The sequence below is a fragment of the Typopeltis vanoorti genome, chromosome 4 (genome assembly GCF_054136105.1).
Source record: "Typopeltis vanoorti isolate ZY-2024b chromosome 4, IOZ_Tvanoo_1.0, whole genome shotgun sequence".
In the NCBI taxonomy this organism is placed as follows: Eukaryota; Metazoa; Arthropoda; class Arachnida; order Uropygi; family Thelyphonidae; genus Typopeltis; species Typopeltis vanoorti.
Window position 1 is genome coordinate 51,732,209 of NC_143552.1, and position 20,953 is coordinate 51,753,161.

Sequence of the window (20,953 nt, forward strand, 5' to 3'; positions counted from 1 at the left end):
GTTCTACTAAGGTAGAAGTGGAGGAATTTTTTGAGGCTTTAGAAAAAGCAACTGACACAATGAAAAAGGAAAAGTTGGTCCTTGTTGGGGATCTAAATAGTAGAGTAGGAAATGATTGTGAGACATGCAAAAATATTTTGGGAAAATTTGAAGAAAAGAGCAAAGCTAATAATAATGGCAAATATCTGTTGGATTTCTGCTCAGGACATGGACTGGTTATTACTAACACCATTTTCCAACATAAAAATGTGCACAAATTCACATGGAGAGAAGAGGCTAGGAATAAGAAAAGTCTCATTGACTATGTTATTGTTGATAGTGATGTTTTCTCCCTGGTGCAGGACACCAGAGTGTACAGAGGATTTGAAATTGGAAGTGATCACTATTTAGTCTTGAGCAGGATAAAATTGAATTTCATATTGAAAAGAATAACATGTAAGAAAGTTTTAAAGCGAATAAAAGTTGAGCAGCTCTCAGATGTAAACTGTAGACTAAAATACAGAAATATTATTGAAAAGAAAATGAAAGAGTTTGAGAACAGGAATCAAACCTTGGAGATTCAGTGGCAAACTCTGAAGGAAACATTGATTGATTCTGCCAGAGAGGCATGTGGTGAGGTTGTGTGCAAAGATAAAAAAATCAGAACTCCCTGGTGGACACAGGAAGTTAAAGAGGCAGTGAAGGAAAAGAAGAAAGCATATCAAAAGTTCCTGGCAAATAAGTCAGCTTTTACTCTTACAGAATACAGAGACAAATGTAAGAAAGCTAAACAGTGTGTAAAACTAGCTAAACAAAAGTCATGGGAGGACTTTGGCAAGAATATAGAAAATAAATATCAAGAAGGTGGCAAAATATTCTGGAGGTTGTTGAAGAAGCTTAGGAATGGAGGAAAGAGTGCTGTAAAAGGAATTAGAGATGATAAAGGTGAAATGAAAACAGGAGAAAAAGATATCCTTTAAGTATGGAGTAATTACTTTGAAAAACTGCTAAATGAAACAAGCAGTGATGACAGCACAGTGATAAAAAACACTGACCAGGCATGCAGTCAGGAATACATATCCATACTTGAAGCCATCAAAGGCTTGAAATGTGGAAAGGCAGCAGGAGTAGATGATATTCGACCAGAAATGCTGAAGTATGGTGGTATAAGAGTCTTACAGTGGCTGCACTGCATAGTTCAGAAAGCCTGGACAGAGGGACGAATTCCCGATGATTGGAGTAGAGCTCTCATAGTACCCATATATAAAAAGGGAAATAAAACTGAATGTGAGAATTACAGAGGTATTTCCCTACTGAGTGTTCCTGGCAAGATCTATGCAAGTATACTTGAGAAACGGTTGAGAAGAATTGTGGAAGAAAAGCTTGGTGAAGAACAAGCTGGATTCAGGCCAAATAGAGGCTGTCAGGATCAGATCTTCACTTACGACAAATAGTCGAGAAAGCATGGGAATATAACAAAGATCTGTATTTAAGTTTTGTCGATTTGGAAAAGGCATATGACAAGGTGCCAAGAGAGAAGCTATTCAATTCGCTGCAGTTATATGGTGTCAATGGGGCATTATATCAAGCAATACTTAGTCTTTATTTGAGTTGTGAGTCAGCAGTTAGAATTGAAGGAAGTACAGGAAGATGGTTTAATGTTAAATCTAGTGTGAGACAAGGATGTACATTATCCCCTCTGTTATTCATTATCTATATGGATCACATTATGAAGGAATGTGGTATTAAACCTGATATCAAAATTGGAGATGTTAATGTCAGCTCTTTGCTTTATGCGGATGATGTTATACTTCTAAATAAATCCGCTACAAGTCTGCAAGATTCTCTGACTAAATTGAATAGCTGTTGTAATAGATATGGTATGAAGGTCAGCAATAAAAAGACAAAGACAATGAAAATAGGCAGAATCATTGAAAATGTCAACTGTGTTGTGAATGGAGAACCTGTGGAACAAGTAAAACATTTCAGCTACTTAGGCACAATTTTTACTGAAGATGGTAAACTAAATATAGAAATAGACAACAGAATCAGCAAAGCTGGTATCGTGGGAAGTCAATTGAATAAATTCATATGGAATAAGAAAGAAATTAGTCGGAACACTAAATTAGCTGTATACAAGACTGTGTTCAAACCAATTTTAACTTATGGATCTGAGAGCTACGTCAGAAGTAAAACACTTGACCAAAGACTAGAGACTGCAGATATGAGAGTCCTGAGAAAGATTAGAGGTGTGAACAGATGGCAATATCATATTAAAAATGAGGATATTAGGAAAGAACTTGACATTGTCAGCATCCAGGAATGCGTTAGCAGAGCTAATCTCAGATGGTATGGTCACTGAAATAGAATGGGAGAGGAAAGATTAGCAAAACAAGTGTTCTCTGCCAGGTTGGCAGGAAAACGACCCAGAGGAAGACCAAGATATAGGTGGATTGATACGGTACAGAGTGCCTTAGACGATAGAAATATAACATCTGATAATGTTGGAGTCTTGACAAGTAACAGACTGATTTGGAGGAAAATTGTAGATAGGAAGTTAGTAATGATGTAATTTTTTCATGTAGTACTGTCATATCCTGTACACCCCTTGAGGGTACATGGCAGGAATTTGATGATGATGATGATGATATTTACCATAAAATATATAGAGACATACAAAGTTATTTTTGTAACAATCTCATGAGACTTGACCTCTGTAAAAATCAATGTAAAGCGCTTTGGTATTTCCAAGCTACATTGAGTTTTACAACACCATGATACCACATAGGAAAACTATTACATAAGTTGGAACAAATGGAAATGGTTACTAAGCTCGTGACCTGAGTAGTGGTGGTTTGGGGTGGCTGACAGGCAGACACCAGAAAGAAGTGGAGGAGTGGAATCTAGGAGAATGAGGGTGACTAGTGGAGTGATTCAAGGCTATGTACCGAGACTACTACTCTTTAATTTGTCTATTAATGATACATTGAATTATTTAAGGTTGTTGTTGGTTGATGATGCAAACTGGGAAGAGCAGTTGTTGATAAAGGTGTGACGCAGATGTCACCTATATGTAGATGTCACGCAGAATGATTTAAATAAATTAGCACTGGGAGTTCAAGCACAGTGGTGGTCAATTTAATGTTGCAAAATGTTAAGTTATGCCTGAGTATGATATGATTACATACTTTGTATCATATGTTATGGTACTAGATTGGAGCAAATTCATAAGGCTAGGATTTTGGGGTTATGGTAGAAGTTGAAGTACAGAGGACATATTGCAAAAGTATTACTTGGATATTGAAGAACATGTTGACAAGTAAAGATAGAGTTTGTCATTCTTCTTTATAAGGCTTTGATTTGGCTGCATCTTGACTTCTGTGCACTGATTCAGTCGCTTGGGTTTCTTAGTGATCAGGAGGTGGTGGAGAGGGTACAGAGATGAGTAACCAAGCTAGTGACAGGTCTGTGGAATATTCCTTAGAATAGATTGAAGGCATGTGAGTTGCAGAGTTCAGTTGAGAGGTAGAAGAGAGGAAACATTTTAGAAAATTATAAGTTATACACTGTCTGTCCAAAAAGAAACCGAACTTTTTGAAAATAGAATAAACTAGTGGTGCCACCTGTTGTATATTTTTTGTTGTCGAAAGCAGCAACCTTCTTTAGCGTTGTGTCAACTGTTTATGACATTTGTTTCATTAGAAGCCGAGTTATAATGCCAAGAGTGACACTGTGTTTTGATGAATGGTCAGAAAATGAGTTTCAAACACAGAGCTGCGATTGACTTTTGTGTTAAACTTGGAAAGAGTTTTACCGAAACACATCAAATGCATCAAAAAGTGTACGGTGATGAATGCTTATCCTGTACTTAAGTTTACAAGTGGTTTAAACGATTTCAAAGTGGTCGTGAGATGCTTGAGAATGACGAAAAGCTGGGCCATCCAAAAACTGGACTGAGCGAAATTAACATCCAAAAAGTGTGATTTCATCCACGAAAACCTGAAATCGTCCGTGAGATTGATTGAAGAAGGATTGGGGGATTCCAAAATCAACTGTGCACAACATTTTGACCGAGAGTTTGGGCCTTTGTAAATTGAATTGTTCATTAAAACCGCTTGTAAGGAGTCATACTCCCTTGAAATGATTGTTACTGGTGACAATGTGGTGTTTGGGTATGAGCCTAACACAAAGTGCTGAGTGGAGACCACCAGAAGAGGGGCTTCCAAAAAAAAGTAAAAAAAAAAGACAATACTGATTTATTTCTACGATTCCAAGGGCATTATCCACAAAGAATTCGTTCTGCCTGGCCAAACGGTCAATGGCGAGTTTTATCTCGAAGTTTTGAAGCGATTGATAGCGAGAATTCATCGCATACGGCATGAATATCATGATGCAGGCAGCTGGTCACTTTTGCACGATAATGCACAATCTCATCGTTTGAGCATTGTGTTACAGTTTTTGAGCAAAAACCAAGTTTGTGTGTTGTATCACTCATCATATTCACCTGATTTAGCACCCTGTGACTTCATTTGCCGATGAAAGGAAAGTGATACGACACCGTTGAAAACATTCAGGCGGCAGTAACTACGACCCTCAACAGTATCCCAAAATCCAATATAAAAAACTCATTTAACGAATTAATTGACAGTGCCAAATGCTGTATCGAAGCTGAGGGAGAGTATTTTGATTGGAATAAATGATTTGAATAATTATAATTGGTCTGTTTGATTTTCTATCAAAAATTCGGTTTCTTTTTGGACAGAGGGTGTATATTGAAAATTTTCAATACATGATAAGGGGAGAACGTGGTTGTCATCCCTGGAAGTTATGTAATAGTGTGTAGTTAATAAGGGTGCATGGGCTAGATTCTTTCTTTGGAAAGTGGTGTTTCCACACCACTCTCCAACCAAAAAATTCATTCTATTCATAGAATGGACTTGTGAATATCCTGCAGTGATGATGAATGAGTTTAAGGAGAGGTATGATAGGTATTGTGTAAGTAAATGGCTAGTCTGGATTTCCTACAGTAAATCTTGATTCCATGGAGATACTTGTCTTATAATAATAATTGCTATTATGTGATGTTTTAGTTATTGAACTTATAAACTGCAGTTCGGTAATTAACACGTCACTGAATTTGTTATATTTGATAGTACTTTTTTCCTCCCACTTTAATTGTGAGTGACTGTTGAAACATTGTACTTTGAAAGTACTTGATCACTCAAAGTTTTATCACTTCAAGTGAGTAATGCAACTGTGCATAGTGTCATATGCTTTCTATAGCATATCATGCTTTGCAGAATGCAAATTCTTATACCAAAACAAGTGTTTCCACTTTATATAAAAAGTGTGTTGTACCATCATTTAATATTCTGTCATTTTGTACCACATTTAATATTGTGGTTTAAGCCAATAAGAATACAATTTGGTCAGCTGAATCCCAAATTGACAGCCCATCTCATTTGTTCAGTATCCAGGTAGATACCTAACAGGGTGCACCACGAGAAGGTGAGGATTGGATGTTAAGTCAGAAGCCATGGTCGGTACTCCACATTCCTTTAAAGGCTATGTGGAGGTCTCCTCTCGGCTGTATACAAATGTATACCCCAAATTAGCTGTATACAAGACAGTGTTCAAATCAGTTTTAACTTATGGATCTGAGAGCTGGGTTAGAAGTAAAACACTTGACCAAAGACTAGAGACTGCAGATAAGAGAATCCTGAGAAAGATTAGGGGCATGAACAGAAAGATTAGGGGCATCAATGGCAATATCATATTAAAAACGAGGATATTAGGAAAGATCTTGACATTGTCAGCATCCAGGAATGCATCAGCAGAGCTAATCTCAGGTGGTATGTCACTTAAACAGAATGGGCAATTAAAGATTAGTAAAACAAGTGTTCTCTGCCAGGTTGGCAGGAAAAGACCCAGAAGAAGACCAAGATATAGGTGGATTGATATGGTAAAAAGTGCCTTAGAAGATAGAAATATAAGATCTGACAATGTTGGAGCCTTTACAGGTAATAGAATGATTTGGAGGAAAATTGTAGATAGGAAGTTAGTAATGATGTAAATTTTTCATGTAGTACTATCATATCCTGTACACCCCTTGAGGGTAAATGTCAGGTAGTTGATGATAATAAAAAGGTATATTTATGCCTTGAAGTTCTTTTATTCCATTTACAGTATGCATGTTTTATTTATTTATTTATTGTTTCATTCTTGCTGTGTATCTAGCATATCTCTAGGTACTATAGTTTTTCATTGCCTCCCAATAGCTTATTGACAGTGTCAAAGAATAATGTAGGTTTACAACTTTAAATACATAAGAGTTGAAGGTGATTTTGTTATCAAATGTTTCCATTATAAAGTAAAAAGAATGCATATTTGTCATATGGTACATGTTTTATATTAAGATTTCACCCTAATAACATTTAGTTAAGAGTTTTGCATGCTATGAAGTTCCATATTTCTGCTGTGCAAATGGTTTCACTGTGTAGGAAGTGTTTATATCATATAACCATACTGTTGCCAGACTTGTTTATAAAATTGTCAAATGGTGAAGTGTGATCATTACTCCAGAAAATGTTTTTCCACTGTTCTGTAGTCCAAGCAGCATGCTTTATATCACTCCACCTAATGCTTGGCATTGCTCTTGCTGATGGCAGGCTCGTTTGCAGTGCACAGCCATGGAAATCTTCTTCATTTCCTGATAAATGGTTGTGTTGCTTGCAGTGGCATTTTGGAACTTGGCTTGGTAGTGAGTGTTTCAACCAAGGACAGCCGATTTTTTTTTTGTATCATGTGCTTCAGCACTTGGCGGTTCTATTTTAAGAATTTATGTTTCCTACCAGGTCACGATTATGCTATTGTTGATGTGGGCATCTGCAAGCAACAGGACAGAACTTTACTGCACTAAGTTATTTTAACTTTGGCATTCTCTGATAGTGCAACATTGAAAGTTGCTGAGCTGTTTGGTAAGGCCCATTTTACTGTTAATGTTTGTCTATGAAGATTGCAAGACTGCTTTTATACCTGTATAAGCCATTGTTATGATGTATACAGCTATATTCACTATTACAAAGTGGTGTCTGGATATTTGTGATTTTGTAGTATTGCTAGGTATTTGATAATAGAGATATGTACAAAGGATGGTTGAATGAATGAATCATGATTTGTTGGTTGTAACTATGAATATTATGAATTGATAGGTATTAAATCTGAGTAACTGGAATGTTGTCCTTGAAAGGAAATTAATTTTAACATATAATCCATTTTTTTTTTTCTTTCAGAAAATTACAATTAAGAATGCATTTGGTCTTCACTTAATTGATTACATGGCTGAAATGCTAAAAAATCGTGGGGAATTTACTAATTTTCAGGTACTTTAATTTATAAAAAAAAAAAGTATTTAAAAACAGTATTTCTAAGTTGTCATGTGGATAAAATTCAGCTTTTATGTTTGTTGTATTATTATTATTATGATTATTATTTTAATATCATCATAACACTAATTACGGGTATAGACCATATTGGTCTGTTCCGGTCTCATTATTCATCTAATATCCTTTTTTTTTTAGGTCTACCTGCCTTCTCTTTCCAATTGGCTTATATTTTAGTATTTGTTTAGGATGTCAGGTGTTGGCCATTCGGTTTACATGTTCAATCCATTTTTGTTTATAATTGTTTAGTTTTTCTTCTATTGATTTTGTTTTTAGTTCTTTTAAAATATCTTTATTCCTTTTTTTGATCTAATAATGTGTATTTTGCAGTTCTTCTCATAAATCTCATTTCACTTGTTTTTATTCTTTGTTTATCTTGTTTGTTTATTGCCCAAATTTCACTGCCATATAATAATATGGGCCCTGCTAAAGTATTGTATATTTTCAAGCGTGTTTCTTTTTGTATTATATATGGGTTGAGTGTTCTATTTATCAGGCCTATAATCTGTAAAAATTTTGAAGTTTTTAATTTTGTCTTTTTTTTCCTTCATATGATATTTCACATCCATGATAACTGAAAGTATTTATCTTTTCTATTATTTTATTATTAATAACTATTTTGCTTCTAACTGGAGTTTGTCCACAAAATGCCATTGTTTTAGTTTTATCTATGGAAATTTTCATTCCAAACTGTCTTTGTAAATTGTAATTCATTGTAAATTGTCTTCCTTATCTGATATTTTAATAACATTGTTTTATTAAATAAAAAAAGTAAAAGCCAACTTGCTTGTGAAGTTTATTTGCATATTTGTGAAGTTGATTATTAAATCTCATAGATAGAACAATTTCATTTGTCCAGAGTAATTGAAAGTACTAAGACCAGAGGTCAGAAACTGTCAGCTCAGGTATGTCAAAGTACAAGACAGTGGGAACAGCAAAAAGATCCAGGTATTGGTGGGGCAAAAAGCAGGCCCAGATTCCTCCACAATGGTCTCCCACAGGGTTCTGCGTTAGCCCCTTTACACCTTAACATCTGCATGTCTGACTTACCACATACCAGCTCAAGCAAATATATGACCTAGTGATCCTACACCAATTTACCTCTTTTGCAACCTAGAATCAACCTTGAACACAGTCCTGATACATCCTGGAAAAGTACTTCAAGCAGTGGTACCTGAAGCTAGATCCAATAAAAACTATTCACGGTATTCCACCTGAACAATGCAGATGCAAATTGACACCTTAGCCTCTCTTTCTATGGCAAAATGGTAGAACATGAGGCTCACCTGAAATACCTTGGAGTGAGCCTGGACAGAAGCCTAACCTATAAAAGGCACATCACCAACCAATCCAACAAAATTAAAATGAGGAATAATATCATTTCAAGGCTTGCTGGTACACCTGGGGTTGTGGTGGAGAAGTCCTAAGATCATCTGCACTAGCCCTCGTATTCTCTACAGCAGAATACGGTGCGCCCCCTACCCCCGTCTGCAAAAGAAGTGTGCACACTAACATAGACACCCAGCTAAACTCTACCATGCACACAATTAGTGGGACACTGAGAAGCACTCCTCTCTCCTGGTTGCCTGTCCTATCCAACATTGCTCTCATTGCTGGAGAAGACAAGCCTCAATTGAAGAATTTAATAAAGTAATGAGCAACCCACTCCTGCCCCTGCACCAGACTCTCAAATATCCACCTTGTCTTTGCCTAAAATCAAGAAACCCTTTCTGGTCCATGGACGAACTCTCTTCAGCTGCCTTACCATCAACACCTGACATGTGGAAAGAACACAGGTTCAACAATCTTCCAACAAATGGCTTCCTGGTTGAAGCCATTTGTTGGAAGAAAAACTCTGTGCTCCACAGCCTGGTTTTGCTCTTCCTATGAAGATTTAGTCATCTGTTAACAGGATCAGAACTAACAAGGGCAGATGTGGCTACCTACTACATAATGGAGACTGTCAGACCACCCTTATTGTGATTGTTCCCCTGTGGCCCAGATGATTACTCATATTCTAAATGATTGTCCAAGGCACCAATTTCATGGTGGTGGCCTCCAGGGCATCCACGAGGTGATGGATGAGGTCCTGGATTGGCTTTCTAGACTCTACATTGATAGCTGCTGTATATTCCTTTTGCCATAAGAATAAATAAATGAAAAGATGTATTTCATAATAGCATTCTTGTATAATCACATCATTTATTATCACAACAGTTGAACTTAGAGGGTGTTTTTGGCTTACGTTTTATAAACTTTAAATTTTGCCAGTAAAACTGGTTCAGTTGAAAACAAAATTGGGTTGAAATGCTATTTAATTCTAATGACACATTTTAGTTCAGATTGTAAATACCAATCATTAAATTCCATACATCCAGAAGAATTATGGCTATAGTTTTTAATCAAAATCAATCAAATATCAGTTATCGCACTTTAAATAACCCGCTTAAACATGTGGTGATATGATCATCAAATTCAGCAAATAACTCATGCAATGTTTAGATGAAATTATGAATTCACTGTGGGTTTGATGTATGGAAAAATGGAAAAATACTCACTCTAGACATTCGATTTTTAACATGGAAGGTTAAAGGAGTGGCACATGAAGATGAAGAATTAGTGAAAATACTGAAACAGTATCATATTAAAGATAGTTGTCATGATAGAAACAAAACAACAAACAAAAAAAGAAATCAAAGAACTAGATTGTTTTGTATATCAAGCGACCTGTGTAGTTTCCATAATTATACAATCACACGTGTGCCTCAATAGATATATTTGCATAAATAAAGAACAAAGTGGGTTATGTTCAGATATATAAAACTATAAAAAGTACTTATTGGGATGAAACCTGCTGTGTCAAGAAAACTAGATCATCAAGGGAGGAATGGGGAAAGGCGTGTGCAAGTTCATCCTATAGCATCAGGAAGATATGAATGGCTTTGAACATGGTTATGCATCTGGCAAAGGAATGGAAATATATGCTTTGGCTTTGAACCTTTTAATTAGGCCGAGTGAGGGAAAAGAGAATGTTCTACAAAGAAGGCCAATTAGATACTAACTATGAGAATAGATTGGTTGGTAATTTGTTATGTTTATATACAAATGCCAGAAGCATCAGAAACAAAGATGTTGGGTGCATTGCTTTATTGAATACATTGTGGCCTAAGATTGTTGGCATTAGTGAAATTTGGCTATCACATGTGGTAACTGGGATTGAGTATAAGAGTATATTATTTTTAGGAATAACAGAAGATATTGGAAAGGAGGGAGAGTGCTACTAATGATATCAGATGACTTAAGTCCAGTTAAGGTAAACATACAAGAAAACAATAATGGTAATAATGTTCTGTGTAGCAGTATAAGTTTGAGGCTTCCTGGTGTGAAGTGAAGGCAAACAGAATAAAATATATAGTGGATGTTGCTACAGACCTGGCAGCTAAGTTGCAGGGGATGATAAAATGCATTACAATTTAGCCTTGTGGGTACTAATTGAGTGATCATTATGGATGACTTTAATTATCCAAACATTGAGTAAAAGTGAAATCTCATGATAAGAATGAAGAGGAATTTATTGAATTGTTGCGAGACAGTTTCTCAAGCAGGATGTGAAAGAAGAAACTCGAGGTCAAAGAGTGTTAGATTTGTTCATAACATTTGTTAGAATGACTATTTTACCACCAGTTGGTGACAGTGATCATGCCATGCTATCTTAGAAAGTATCTGATTATATTGATATTCAAGTTAGAACAGGTTACATGCTGATCTAAAGAGCTGGAAATTATGATCAACTTAGGAAAATACTATCTTTGGTCCGAGGGTATCAGTTACTGAATGGAGAAAAATGTCAGCAATGCATGGAAATCTAAAAGGGCTTAAATGAAGCAGTATCTGAATGTATATCTAGAGTTTGAAGAATAAATAAGATGAGAGTGAAATGAATGTGCAACCTTATTGTGCAATATGTGCAACAAGAGATCTGCAAGAAGAGGATGTGGAAAGAATATTGCAAGAGGAGTTATGATATATAAGCATGAGCCAGAAAATAATAAATATTGTCTGAAAGCTAAATCAAAGTATGAAAAGCAATTTGGCTATGCATGCAGGCTAAAGGCAGTCGAAAAGAATTTTATTGTTATGTTGCTGCAAGCAAAGGAAAAAATGAATGTTGAAGAATAACTTTGCTGAATGCAGATGGTACTCTATTGTTGGAAGTTAATGAAATTGTTTAGTTCACGAGTGATAAGGATAAGATGTATCAACTGGGTGTATGTAACATGGTGCACAGTGCCACTGCTTCATTGTATGAAGAGTTAGAGGTGCATGAAAATAGGATTGAAGAGTAGTTACCTAACCTGGATAAGAATTTGTCAATAGGAACAGATGAAATATCAGCACGTTGGCTAAAGGAATATTCAGCTGAATTTCCCAAGCCTTTGACATGTTTATGTATGACTTGAGTCTCAGCTCAGGAAAGATATCACAAGAATGGAAGAAATGTATGATTGTTCCATTGTGCAAGAGTGGTCCAAAAGCTAATGTGTTTAACTACTGACTTATCAGTATGTCTGGTGTTTGGTCGTGAAGATTTTAAAGAAGTTGGAAGAACTCGCATTAGATATAAATAGATAGACAAACAAGCTATATGCTGTAAGGAGCAGCATGGGTTTACTAAAGTGTTTTACTTTATTTTTTAATGTTTAAGTAATTTGCTCATATTTTATAACAATGTTACGGCCGAGTTGGATAAAGGGAATGGATATACTATGATAGTGTTGGATTTTGCTAAGGCATTTGATAGGATACCACATGAAAGGCTGACAGTGACCAGTGGTATACCTCAAGGTTTAGTCCTTGGGCCATTGTTGTTCATTCTGTACATTAATGACATTAGGAAGGGTCTAACAGGAAATGCAATTGTTTGCCAATGATGTAAAAGGTAGGTAGGACAATCAGGGATGCTACTGATATCCAGCATTTACAGAATGATTTGAATAGATGGGAAATTTGGTCAACAAAAAATGGCTGTCAGTTTAATGTTAGTACTCTCCAGCCCCCCCCATGTGGGGCACCTGTTCTTGGTGGCGGGGACCTCCCAGTGATGGAACTGGCCCTTTTCATTCTTTCTCTTTTTCTTTGCTTTTCTTCCCATATTTTTTGCTCTACTTCTCCTGAATCTTTTTCACTATCCTTTTTCCAGACCACCATCACTGGGATCCAATGCCGTGTTTGCCGTGCAGTGTGACCCATGGACATCTGGAAAGGAGGATCCTGGTAGTTTTGCACTGCTTTGACCCCTGCTTCAGCAAGACGGGTGGTCCTGGATGGCCCAGCCAGGATCAGTCGGCTAGCGGGCTTGCCTGCAAGGGTCAACGGTGTTGCAGTAAGTCTCTCACCCCATGGTCCGGGTTCGGGATCCTAGACCTGTTGCAGTGCCGGTATAGTGTCCAGGGTAGCCCTGGCGTTCCACTCCTGAGCGCAGTCTTTGCTTGCTGGGTAGTGGGTGTCCATGTGTGGCTCCGTGGTGGGTGGGGAGCTCTGGCGGCGAATTAAAAATTCCTTAAATATGAATTCTTCATCCTCAAATGTTTCAGGGACCCTAAGAAAGTCCCAACCAAGTTCTGATAATATGGACATGGCATATGGAAACAGAAGTAAGAAACAAAAGATATCGAATACTAACATAAATGTACCAACCTTTTTAATCATTCATGCAACAGGTGAAAAACCAATTGGGAAAATGTCACCCTTCTTTATCCAAAAAAGTTTAGAAGGACTGGTAGGACCTCCCAAAACTGTCAAGAAATTGCGTTCTGGTGATATCCTTGAGGAAACAATGTGCAAACACCATTCCGAGAAGCTACTGAGAGCAACGACAATGGGTGGAATACAAATTGCAGTAACACCTCACAGAACACTCAATTCCAGTAGAGGAGTGATATCAGAATGGGATCTCCTTGATGTTCCTGATGAGGAGATATGTTCAGAGCTTAAAGATCAAGGAGTGATGGGTGTGAGGTGCATCCTGATACACAGGGATGGTCACCTGGTCTCAACCAAGAACATCATTCTTACTTTTGTTACACCTAGGCCTCCAACATTTGTAAAAGCAGGGTATCTCAGCTGTCCTGTTAGAATGTACATTCCTAACCCACTGAGATGCTTTAAATGTCAAAGATATGGACATGCCCAAACTGCCTGTCGTGGTTCTACTACCTTGTCCGATGTGGTAGTAAAGAACATGATAATAAATATTGCTGTGAAAAAAAAAGCTAAATGTGTCAACTGTCAGGGAGATCATCCAGCATACTCTCATGCATGTCAGAAATGGAAAGATGAAAAAGAGATACAAAAAATTAAAACAGAACAAAACATAACATATCAGGATGCAAAAAAGAAAGCTGGCCACCATTACATCTGTTCTACAATCCTCTTATGCTGAAAAAGTAACAATTAAAAAAGTGCCAACAGCAACTCAAATATGTATGTCTATTCTGCCATTAGATAATTTCACCATACCTGAACTTTACGATCGCAAGTGCTTCTGTGTTGAGTGCATTAATCACAAGACCTATGGCCTTACTCCAGAGACAACTTCAAAAATGGTCCCATTAGATGAAAACTCACCTGTCTTAAAAATTATGGAGACTTCAATAAACCACCAGACACTCGCACAGAAAAAAATGGATACCTCGATACCCACTGAAAGCAAACCAAACATACCAACTGACCCTAACACATTTGATGTTTTGAACACTACCAGAGGAAGAGATCGACACTGGCCATCCATACTTCCCTAAAACAGTGGATAAATATAAATCTGACAAAGGTAAGCCCTCAACCTCTCAAAAACCAGACAAGTCAATAAAATCAAAACAATAGGAAAATTTTTAATGGAAACTGTCGTGGGATCTGCTAGAATATTGACAATATCAAGATGTTGTTGCAGAAACACAAACCTTTCTGTTTCTATCTACCGGAAACTTACTTAAGACCCAAGAGCACCGTACCTTTAGGAATTTCACTGTTGTACGTAAGGATAGAACTGGTGATGGTCCTGCTCATGAAGGCGTAGCTATCCTAGTGGGCAGTCATGTTCCTTTCCATCAGGTCCAAATTAATACTTCTCTGGAAGCAGTAGCGATTCGCTTCTCTGTGGGATTTCTTATTACAGTATGTTCAATTTATTTACCACCTGCTGATTTAAATGAAATTGATCTTGATAACCTTATCTTGCAACTGCCTGAACCCATATACTTTTGATGGGTGACTTTAACTATGGGGTAGTGCCAACATTAATAGACGAGGTCGAATCATTGAAAAAATTCTTGATAATAATAACTTTTCCCTTCTAAATAATAAACTCAATACTTTTTTCCATATGCCTACCCACTCATATTCTGCAATTGATCTTACAATCTGTTTCCCCTTCCATTCTTCCACTGCTCATGTGGGATGTTGAAGAGAACATATATGGAAGTGATCACTTTCCTTTCCTTAGTACAATGTCTTCACAGGAACCATGTTCACCCACACAGATACCTATGCGGAAAATGGACCAGGCTGACTGGAACACTTTCTCTCATCTTGCAAAATTTAATGCTGATGCCATCAGTCAAACACCTATCAATGAAGTGGTAAAATATATAACAGAATGCATTGTCCAGGCAGCAACAACCTCCATCCCAAAAACATCATCTCGATTCCCAGTCTATCCAAAGCCTTGGTGGAACCCAGAATGTCAGGCAGCCAAAAAAAAAAAAAGATCAACACAGAGCATGGAGCATATTTCATAGATACCCCACCACATCAAATTTAATAACTTTCAAGCGTGCTTGAGCCAAAGCACGTTATGTAAGACGTCAGAGTCAAAAACAATCATGGATCCAATTTACTACATCAATTAATCAAATGACCAGTCCAAAAATTGTATGGGATAAAATCTGGAAAATGAAAGGCAGATATAGTACACATTATTTGTCCACCTTAGACTATAATGAAGGTGTTCTTGCTGATCCCAAAGCTATTGCAGATACTTTGGGAGAAACTTTTGCTAAAATCTCAGCAACAGCTTCATATTCTCTGGAATTTTTAATACTGAAAGAGCAGCAAGAGAAACAAAGGCTTAATTTTTCTACCAATATTCTTCAGCCATATAATCAGCCATTTGTCAAGGAGGAACTGAAAAGAGCTCTCCTGCAATCTCACCCTAGGACCTGATGACATCCATTATGAAATGATAAAACATCTACCATCTTCTTCTCTTATTATACAGTAGAATACTTGCAGAGGAAGAGTTTCCAAATTCTTGGCATAAGTCAATTGTCATTGCTATCCCAAAACCAGGAAAAGATCCAACACAAGCAAATAATTATCGACCCATTGCTCTGACCAGCTGTCTTTGTAAGATACTAGAGAAAATGGTTAATGCCAGACTTCTCTGGTATTTAGAAGGCAACAATCTTCTCTCCAGTACACAATGTGGTTTCCATAGACATCGATCAACTTTAGACCATTTAGTTCAGTTAGAAACTTGTATAAGAGATGCATTTCAGAAGCGAGAACAACTTGTCTCAGTGTTTTTTGACATCGAAAAAAGCTTATGACACAGCCTGGAGATATGGCATATTAAAAGACCTCTGTAACCTAGGTCTCAAAGGACACCTCTCTATATTTATTAAAAACTTTCTGTCTACATGAACTTTTCAAGTCAGAGTGGGAAGTACGCTATCTCGACCATACCATCAAGAACAAGTTGTTCCCCAAGGCTCTGTCTTAAGTGTAACCCTTTTTGCTATTAAAATTAACTCAATTATTGAACAGCTTCCTCCCACTGTAGACAATGCTCTATATGTTGATGACTTCACAATTTACTGTCACTCGCATAACATGAGGATAATTGAAAGGTAACTTCAGCACGCTGTTTCTCTGTGGGCTCTTAATAATGGATTTAGGTTTTCAACTGAAAAAAGTGTCTGTGTACACTTCTGTCAAAAACGCATTCATCACCCAGATCCTGAACTAAGAATGGGACATACTGTTATTCCAGTAGCTACAGAAACCTTGGGACTCATCTTTGACCGAAAACTCACATTTCTAGCACACATACGTCAACCAAGAGAAAAGTGCAAAAGAACTTCGAACCTCCTTCGCACTCTATCCACTACTGAGTGGGGTGCTGATCGAGCTTCATTGCTCCATCTTTATCGTGCACTCATACGTTCAAAGCTGGATTATGGGTCCCAAGTCTATGGTTCGGCAAGACAGAGTAACCTACGATAGTTGGATTCCATCCATCATCAGAGTATACGGATAGCTACTGGTGCCTTTTGCACCTCACCCACTCAAAGTCTCTATGTTGAAACAAATGAACCGGCTCTATCACTTCGACGGAAACAGTTGTCTCTTAATTATGCCCTAAAAATAAAATCTCTCCCATATCACCCTACATGGAATAGTATCTTCTCTCTGCATCAGGAAGCTCAGTATCACATACATCAAACTGCTATACATCCTTTTGGTATGCATATTAAAGAAACTGTGCAAGCTGTTAATATAAATGTTGACAACATTAGCTAAACAACATAACAGCATTCCTCCATGGCCGGTTTGCACACCATCCTGCAATCTGTCATTTTGTCAGCTACAGAAATCTTATACCCCATCATCCATAATGCACACAGAGCAGCACATGCCAATTTCTTACCCATCTATACTGATGGTTCAAGAACTAACACCTCTGTTGACTGTGCTGCTGTGTTTACTAACATTATTATCTCAAATCAGATCCCACCAGACTGCAGTAATTATACAGCAGAGTTACAGGCCATTCAGCTTGCACTTGTTCATATAAAAGTAAACTGCTATCAAAAGTGTATAATTTATACAGACTCATTGAGCTCTTTACAGGCCATCTCCTCTCCTATGTATAATCCACATCCAGTACTTTATGAAGTGCTACACCAGCTTCACAAAATGAAAATCCTTAATTTCGATGTTCAGTTCTACTGGATTCCCAGCCACATCGGAATCAAAGGAAATGAGGCTGTAGCTGCTAAATCATCTCATATATTCTCCACATACTGTTTGACAGTTCCATATACAGACTACAGACAACTTATAAGATCAAAGCTAATACTTCGTGGGAGTTAACATGGCAAGAAGCATCAACAAACAAATTATATAACATTAAACCTGAAATTAAACACTGGCATTCTAGTCAACGTACAAAGAGAAGGGAGGAGGTTGTCTTTACTAGGCTCCGCATAGGTCACAGTCACCTTACGCATTCTCATTTACTGAGCGCTGATGACCCTCCCATATGTGAAAAATGCAACACACATCTCGCTATTCATCATATTCTGGTAGATTGTCAAAAATTTACATGAGAGAGGAATGAAAATTTCACCTATCTAAAAGCCATATACACTCAGGGAAATGCTAGCAGACTCAGGCAAATTGCATGATGTTTTTAATTTTTTAGAATGAATTAATTTGTACAAACACATTTGACCATAAATTTGTTTATATGTAAATACTTTTTTGCTTAACTTTTATACATACATATTATTCATTAGGTTAAATCTGACCCATTATGTATTACCATAGGCCTTGATCTTGTATATTTGTATCACCCTGCTGTAATTTTGTAAATATGTAAATACCATAATGCTAAACTTAAATTTTATGTATCAATGCTGTATAATAATTCCTTTCTGACTCTTTAAGTATTAGTATAATAATGTTTGTTGTAATCTTACTAGATGTTGACACAGCTTTCCTTGACTTGTTTTTATATACATATGTTAACCTATAGTTATCTATTTATGTATTGCTGAAATCTTTGATAATTTTGTTTATATGCAGATACTGCATCACTTAACATATCTTTTGCGTATGCATCTTATTTACTACTTTATTTTTCGAATAATCATGTAGTGCTGTAGGACATCTTACCTACTTGTGTACTTTCTAGTAATTCTGTTTATATGTATTGCTAAATTCTGTTTATACTGCATTGCTAAATTTAATTTTCATCCATACATATTGCATAATAATCCCTTTTTGCCTATTTTTGTACTGCTATAAAGGTATCTATTATAATTTTACATATATGTAGATACTGCATTCCCTGGCTTAATGTTTCATATATTATGGATTAACTATTTTTGCACTACTGTAATAATCTCTGACCTTGTGTGTTGCTGTGCCCTCTGCAGCAGTTCTGTTTACCAAGAGATGCTGCTTTGTAAAACTAGATTCTTGTACAGACATATTGTTTACAATTTTCTGTAAATGCTAATGTTGTAACCTTTATGGCACAGTATGACCTTAGTTGTTTTGTGCTAAATAAACTATAAACCAAACCAAACTCTCCGGCCACAGAATTAAGTCCCTCGGCTTGTAATGTGCCAAGAAGAGTCGATTCATGTTTAAGGAAAGAAAGGAATAAGGCAATATACAAATTCGTTACCAACATACGAAATCACATGCTTTATACATATAATTTTCCAACTGTTGTACAAGCAAAATAGTTCGCACCTTAAAAGCTAGAATTATCATAAAAGAAAAGCTAATTTTCCAATGTATCATAATTCATTTTGGTGTGTAATGGTGAATCTGAGTCTCATCCATAGTAATAAATCAATGCACAAAATCAGTTTTATTCTTGTTAAAATGATCCAAGCACTGTTCAGAGATTTCCACGAGAGTGCATTTTTGATCTGTTGTGAGCAAGCACAACACTCATTTTTGTGCAAAGCTTTTTTATTTGCAATTCTTCATTCAAAATATGTTCTTTTGAAATGCCTATAGTCTCAGCAGTTTCATGTACTTAGACTCGCTAGTCATCCAATACCATATCGTGCACTTGATCAATGATTTTTGGTGGTGTTACACTTTTTGGATGTCCTTCATGTGGATCATCTTCAAGGCTGGTATGGCCACATTTAAACTTGACAGCCCATTTCTTAATTGTCAAAAATGAAAGAGAAGAGTGCCCATAAACTGTTATGAACTTCAAATGAATTTCTTTTGGCATTAAACCTTCTTTTACAAAGAATTTGATAACTGCACGATACTCAATTTTATCCATTTCAAGGGATACCAGACAACACCTTTGCTTCAGACAGTTGTGTAAAACAAACTACTTGATAGAATGACTTGTAATTTCACATGGATGCTTATGACAGATGTACCAACTTGGAAAAAAAAAAATTTGCTGCTAGTGTTGTTATCTATTGTCGATGCTGAGAACTTTTCAAATCACCATCGTAACATTAATTAATACTTCTGATATTTCAGCAACATAACCTTACTATAATTGGTGATCACAAAACAGTGATACATGCATGTAGTCACTAACACTGAGTTAATGAAGCTGACTTGCAATCATTTACAGATCACATAAAAAAAAAATTAAAATTGGCATCCCTTATCTGCTCTGCCAAAGACTAGCCATGTTCCCTAGACCCACAATGTGTCCATCAGGTCCCTTGCAGTTATAAACTATCCTACTATGGGCAAACAGGCAGAACAGCCAATATCAGAATTTCTGAACATGTGGACTAAATTTAGTTCCACCATTACAACCACTGGACTTGTTCTGACCATGCTTTGAACACCCACCATAAAATACGCTATAAGAAGGCCATTCTATTGCACTGCAGCAAGTACAAATGCGAGAGACTATTCCTGGAACCTGCCTCAGTCCTGAGAAACTTTCCAAACCTGAACAAATGTGGGAAACACTCAACTCATTCTCAGATCTTTAGCCCACTGAGGGAGGGTGGTGCACACTATTTATGGCTCTAGGCCCAACTTTGGTTGCCTTTCTTCAGCCTCATTTACCTAGTGTTGGTGCTTGCATGCATATATCATTGTTCTAGTGAACCTTGATGATGGCATTGTAGCATTGCTGAAATATTGGAAGTATTAATTAAAGTTATTATAATTAATATACGGTATACTTTGTAATTTTCTGAAAAATAATAGTTTTGAGAGAAAAGCCATGCTCCTATTGCATTATTTGTTAAATATTCTGTTGTGTCCTGCTTTTTGTTTCATCCCATCTTGCAGTACTTCATATTGATTTGATTGGTAAAAATATTTAAACTTTACTGTGGAAATTTTGAATTTCAGTATAAATTGGTGGGTCAGTTTGAAAGCTCATGCAGGATGGATTTGACTCAGAGGCATTATGCTGGGAGTACATTCGGCATGTCTGTCCAAGACAGTGCCCAGTATTGTTAATATCCAAATTAAATAACACTGGCTAAGTACCTGACCCTGTGGTACACTATTGGTCATTGTAACTTCTCTTAGACTGATTACCTTCATACATTATTTTATGATACTCTCAAGCCCATCAGTCATTTTGCTGTCAATGTCACAAGAGAGTTTTGCATATCCATCATACTTCAGAGAGTTTGTGGAATCTTGTTTACAGAATAATTCTGGATTTTGCCTTAGTAAATAGAAATATTGCAGTATATACATTCCACCAGTGTATCCATTTCTACTGTCACTCTATT

At 36.7% G+C, this 20,953-nt stretch overlaps 1 protein-coding gene across 1 annotated transcript in view; it reads left to right on the plus strand.

Annotated features, from left to right (window-relative positions):
• The window catches only part of barr (non-SMC condensin I complex subunit H), a 346,268-nt gene that overhangs the window by 55,892 nt on the left and 269,423 nt on the right, over window positions 1–20,953 (plus strand). Inside the window, exon 4 of the mRNA XM_090391808.1 lies at window positions 7,272–7,361. Within this exon, the coding sequence (XP_090247934.1) occupies window positions 7,272–7,361 (90 nt within the window). The remainder of the gene's footprint in view (window positions 1–7,271; window positions 7,362–20,953) is intronic.